We start from the raw sequence: 3324 nt of genomic DNA, 5'->3' as shown, positions 1-3324 counted from the left end.
GGGGGCAAGTTCACCGAGCTGCTGGAGGGCTGTGACACTGCCTCAGGCTACAAAATGGAGCCCAGTCCCAGCTCTGCAAATTCCCGTGGTGTGTGGGGAGGGGGCGAGGGGTCACCCATGTCCTCCCAGAAAATGGGCTCGGGTGACTGTGTGGCACTGATCTGGCACCTCAGCTGGGTCCAGGGGTCCCAGCTGGCTCTCTGTGGAGAAATTGAGGCACAGAAGGACCAAACGAGCAGGGAGCCATGCCGTAATCTCTGAGCAGCCCTGTCTCGTTAAAGCCTGCCCGAGGTCCAGCTGAGCAGGCGCGGAGACCCTTCCCTTGGCCCTGTCACCCCCCAGGCTACCTCAGCGTCCTGGTTAACCAGTGCTGGAAGGAGCGCTGGTGTCGCCTGAAGGGCAACACCCTCTACTTCCACAAGGACCGCACCGACCTGCGGACCCATGTGAACGCCATCGTCCTCCGGGGCTGCGAGGTGGTCCCAGGGCTGGGCCCCAAACACCCCTTCGCCTTCCGCATCCTTCGCAACGGGCAGGAGGTGGCGGCGCTGGAGGTGAGAGGGCAGTGGGGTGGGCAGGGTGTGCCAGTCCTGTGAGGAGGGGGTTGCCAAGCTGGGGGAGAATCTCCTGTGATGATCAACGCTTGCATGCAAGCGGTGCCTTGTTTTCCCCTCCCCTGCATGTTAAGGAAGCCCAGGGCATCGTTTGGGTGATCTGGGGGCAGCCGCGCAGGTATTTGCAGGCTGGAGGCAGGGAGGAGGCTGGCGGGGCTGAAGCAGGCAGGTTGCAGGGGGTGGCTGGGTCTTTGAGACTGGGATCTCCTGCATGGGTCTGTGTGCTTTCTCTTGGACCCTCCTAAGTCTTGCACACACGCTTCGTGTCGGAGAGCCCTTCTCCACAGCGGGGCTTTGCGTCGGGAGGCAGGAGCAAGAGCAAGGGGCCAGGAGCTGGGCACGCACCCCAACCCTTTCTCTCTCCTGCAGGCAAGCTGCTCCGAAGACCTGGGCCGCTGGCTGGGTCTCCTCTTGGTGGAGACAGGCTCGCAGACAGCACCAGAAGCCTTGCACTACGACTACGTGGACGTGGAGACGATTGCCAACATAGTGACAGCTGTGAGGCACTCCTACCTGTAAGGCTGTCCTCCCGCTGTGCTGTGGCTGGGAAGGGGCTGTGCCAGGGGCAGAGTGTTGGGCTGGGAATGGTGATCCTCAGCCCTGTGTGTTCCCTAGAAAAGGCACGGGCTGCGACATGGTTTGTGCTGTGATCTCGGGGAGAGATGGTGTCCCAGGGGTTGTCGGTTCCCGAAGCAGGGCAGTTTCCCTTGGGCAGGATGGAAAGCAGGTGTTTCATCAACGCTGATGAAGGACTTAAGGGATACATGTGGTAGGGTAGGGTAGGGTAGGGTGGAGTGCTTGTGAGTGAAGCTGGGAAAGCAGTGCAGGAAGCCCTCTGAGATGGAAGGGCTCACTGGGGGGCTGGCAGGCATGTCCTGGAAAGGAAGACCACATCCCTCCTCCTGCAGGTGGGCCAGCTCCTCCCAGGACCACCGGCCAGACTCCTCCCGTGTGGTGTACGATGACGTCCCCTACGAGAAGGTTCAGGTGAGTGTGGCTCAGGGGCTGTCCCTCTCTCATCACTGTGGCCGGGCTACAGAAGATTCCCCAGGGAGCCTTGGCCGGGCCGCAATGGCCCTGCGGGTGTTTCAGCACACTCTCACTCCCACTCCTGCCGCAGGCCGAGGAGCAGCCAGGGCGGCCAGCAGGAGCCCAGGTGAAGCGCCATGCCTCCTCCTGCAGCGAGAAGTCGCGGCGGGTGGACCCGCAAGTCAAAGTGAAGAGGCACGCGTCGAGTGAGTGGGGGTCCTCAGCCGCAAACCTCTGTGGGGGGACCCTGGCCAGTGCAGGAGGACACTGTTCCCCCAAGGGGGTCTGCAGCCAGGCTGGGGCTGGCTGGCTCCAGCACACGGGTGATGGGTTGTGCTGCGCCAGCTCAGCTGGACCGTGGGTGGCATCAATGCAGTCGGGCCCAGAGCCTTCATGACAGGCTCTCCTTGTGCATGCAGATGCTAACCAGTACAGGTACGGGAAGAACCGGGCCGAGGAGGACGCCAGGCGATTTCTGACGGAGAAGGAGAAGCTGGAGAAGGAGAAAGCATCAATCCGTAGTGAGTTGGTGTTGCTGCGGAAAGAGAAGCGAGAGCTGCGGGAAGCCGTGAAGGGCAGCACAGGTAGGTTAGTGCCATCCGCTGCAGCTGAGGATGCTCGAAGGCACTTGGGTACGGGGGGGAAGGCTGCAGAGCTGGGGTGGGATGGGGACGCTGGGCTGGCGGTGGCATTGTGGCCATGAGCAGAGCTGGCTGCAGCACGCTGCAAGGCTGGCAGCCCCATCTAGCGTCCCTATCCAGGAGGATGGGTAGCTTCATGCTGAGCTGGGCACGCTTGTGCAAGCAGGGTCGAAGCTGCAGGACCTGGAGCAGCGGGTGTCGGTGCTGGAGGAGCAGTGCCGGCAGAAGGAGGAGCGCCGTGTTGACCTGGAGCTCAAGCTGACAGAAGTGAAGGAGCGGCTGAAGCAGTCATTGGCGGGAGGGCCGGCCCTGGGGCTGGCTGTGACCGGCAAGGCTGAGAATGGGGTATGCACCCCTTCTTCCTCGCTCTCGCGGCTCTGGCTTCCCCCAGCAATGGTGCTTGGGGTGGCGGGGGGAGCAGCATGTGGGGAAGAAGGGACATCCTTGCTGCTTTGTCCCATTGTGGACAGAGATGGGAAGCAAAGCGTCAATTAGGTTTGGCCACATCAGTTTTGACCTCATGACAGTTTGTGCCTTTTATTTTTCCCTGGCTGTTCCTGCTCCCTGGGTCTTCTAAATCCTCCTCCTTCTTGCTCACCCTTTTCCACAGGAAGCTGCAAACAAGCCAAACGGGAGCCCCCCTGAGCACTTGGTCCCCGTTAACTGTGCAGCCGAACTGAGGAAGAGAAGTCCCTCCATCCTCCCTGCCAACAAGGGAAACGTGCTGCGGAAGGCCAAGGTCCTGCTTCACTTCCCCTCTCCTCCCTGGCCCCACCGGAAATCTCATCCTTCATCCCGTCTCCCTTCCTTGACCATGAAATTTGGGGACTGGGGATGCTCCCTACCCCAAAAGCAAGGGGTACTGCCAGGGTCCCCTGCAGCCAGGCTGGCCCAGCTCAGCAGCACTCACTGCTGGCATGAGCCCAGCTTGCAGGGAGATTTGGGAGGTGCAGGGCCAGGTGGGCAGAGGGGAGAACATCATAGAATAGTTTGGGTTGGAAGGGACCTCTAAAGGTCATCTAGTCCAACCCCCTGCCATG

At 61.5% G+C, this 3324-nt stretch overlaps 1 protein-coding gene across 1 annotated transcript in view; it reads left to right on the top strand.

The window, feature by feature from the left end:
* Positions 1-3324, top strand: part of AFAP1L1 (actin filament associated protein 1 like 1) — a 13114-nt gene that overhangs the window by 6861 nt on the left and 2929 nt on the right. Inside the window, exons 12-18 of the mRNA XM_019473772.1 lie at positions 343-554; positions 984-1129; positions 1523-1601; positions 1735-1849; positions 2063-2227; positions 2451-2629; positions 2895-3023. Of these exons, the coding sequence (XP_019329317.1) occupies positions 343-554; positions 984-1129; positions 1523-1601; positions 1735-1849; positions 2063-2227; positions 2451-2629; positions 2895-3023 (1025 nt within the window). The remainder of the gene's footprint in view (positions 1-342; positions 555-983; positions 1130-1522; positions 1602-1734; positions 1850-2062; positions 2228-2450; positions 2630-2894; positions 3024-3324) is intronic.

The sequence above is a fragment of the Aptenodytes forsteri genome, unplaced genomic scaffold, assembly GCF_000699145.1.
Source record: "Aptenodytes forsteri isolate BGI_AS27 unplaced genomic scaffold, ASM69914v1 Scaffold54, whole genome shotgun sequence".
In the NCBI taxonomy this organism is placed as follows: domain Eukaryota; kingdom Metazoa; phylum Chordata; class Aves; order Sphenisciformes; family Spheniscidae; genus Aptenodytes; species Aptenodytes forsteri.
The sequence above is the reverse complement of the archived record's forward strand: the minus strand, read 5'-3'. Positions and strand labels throughout refer to the sequence as shown.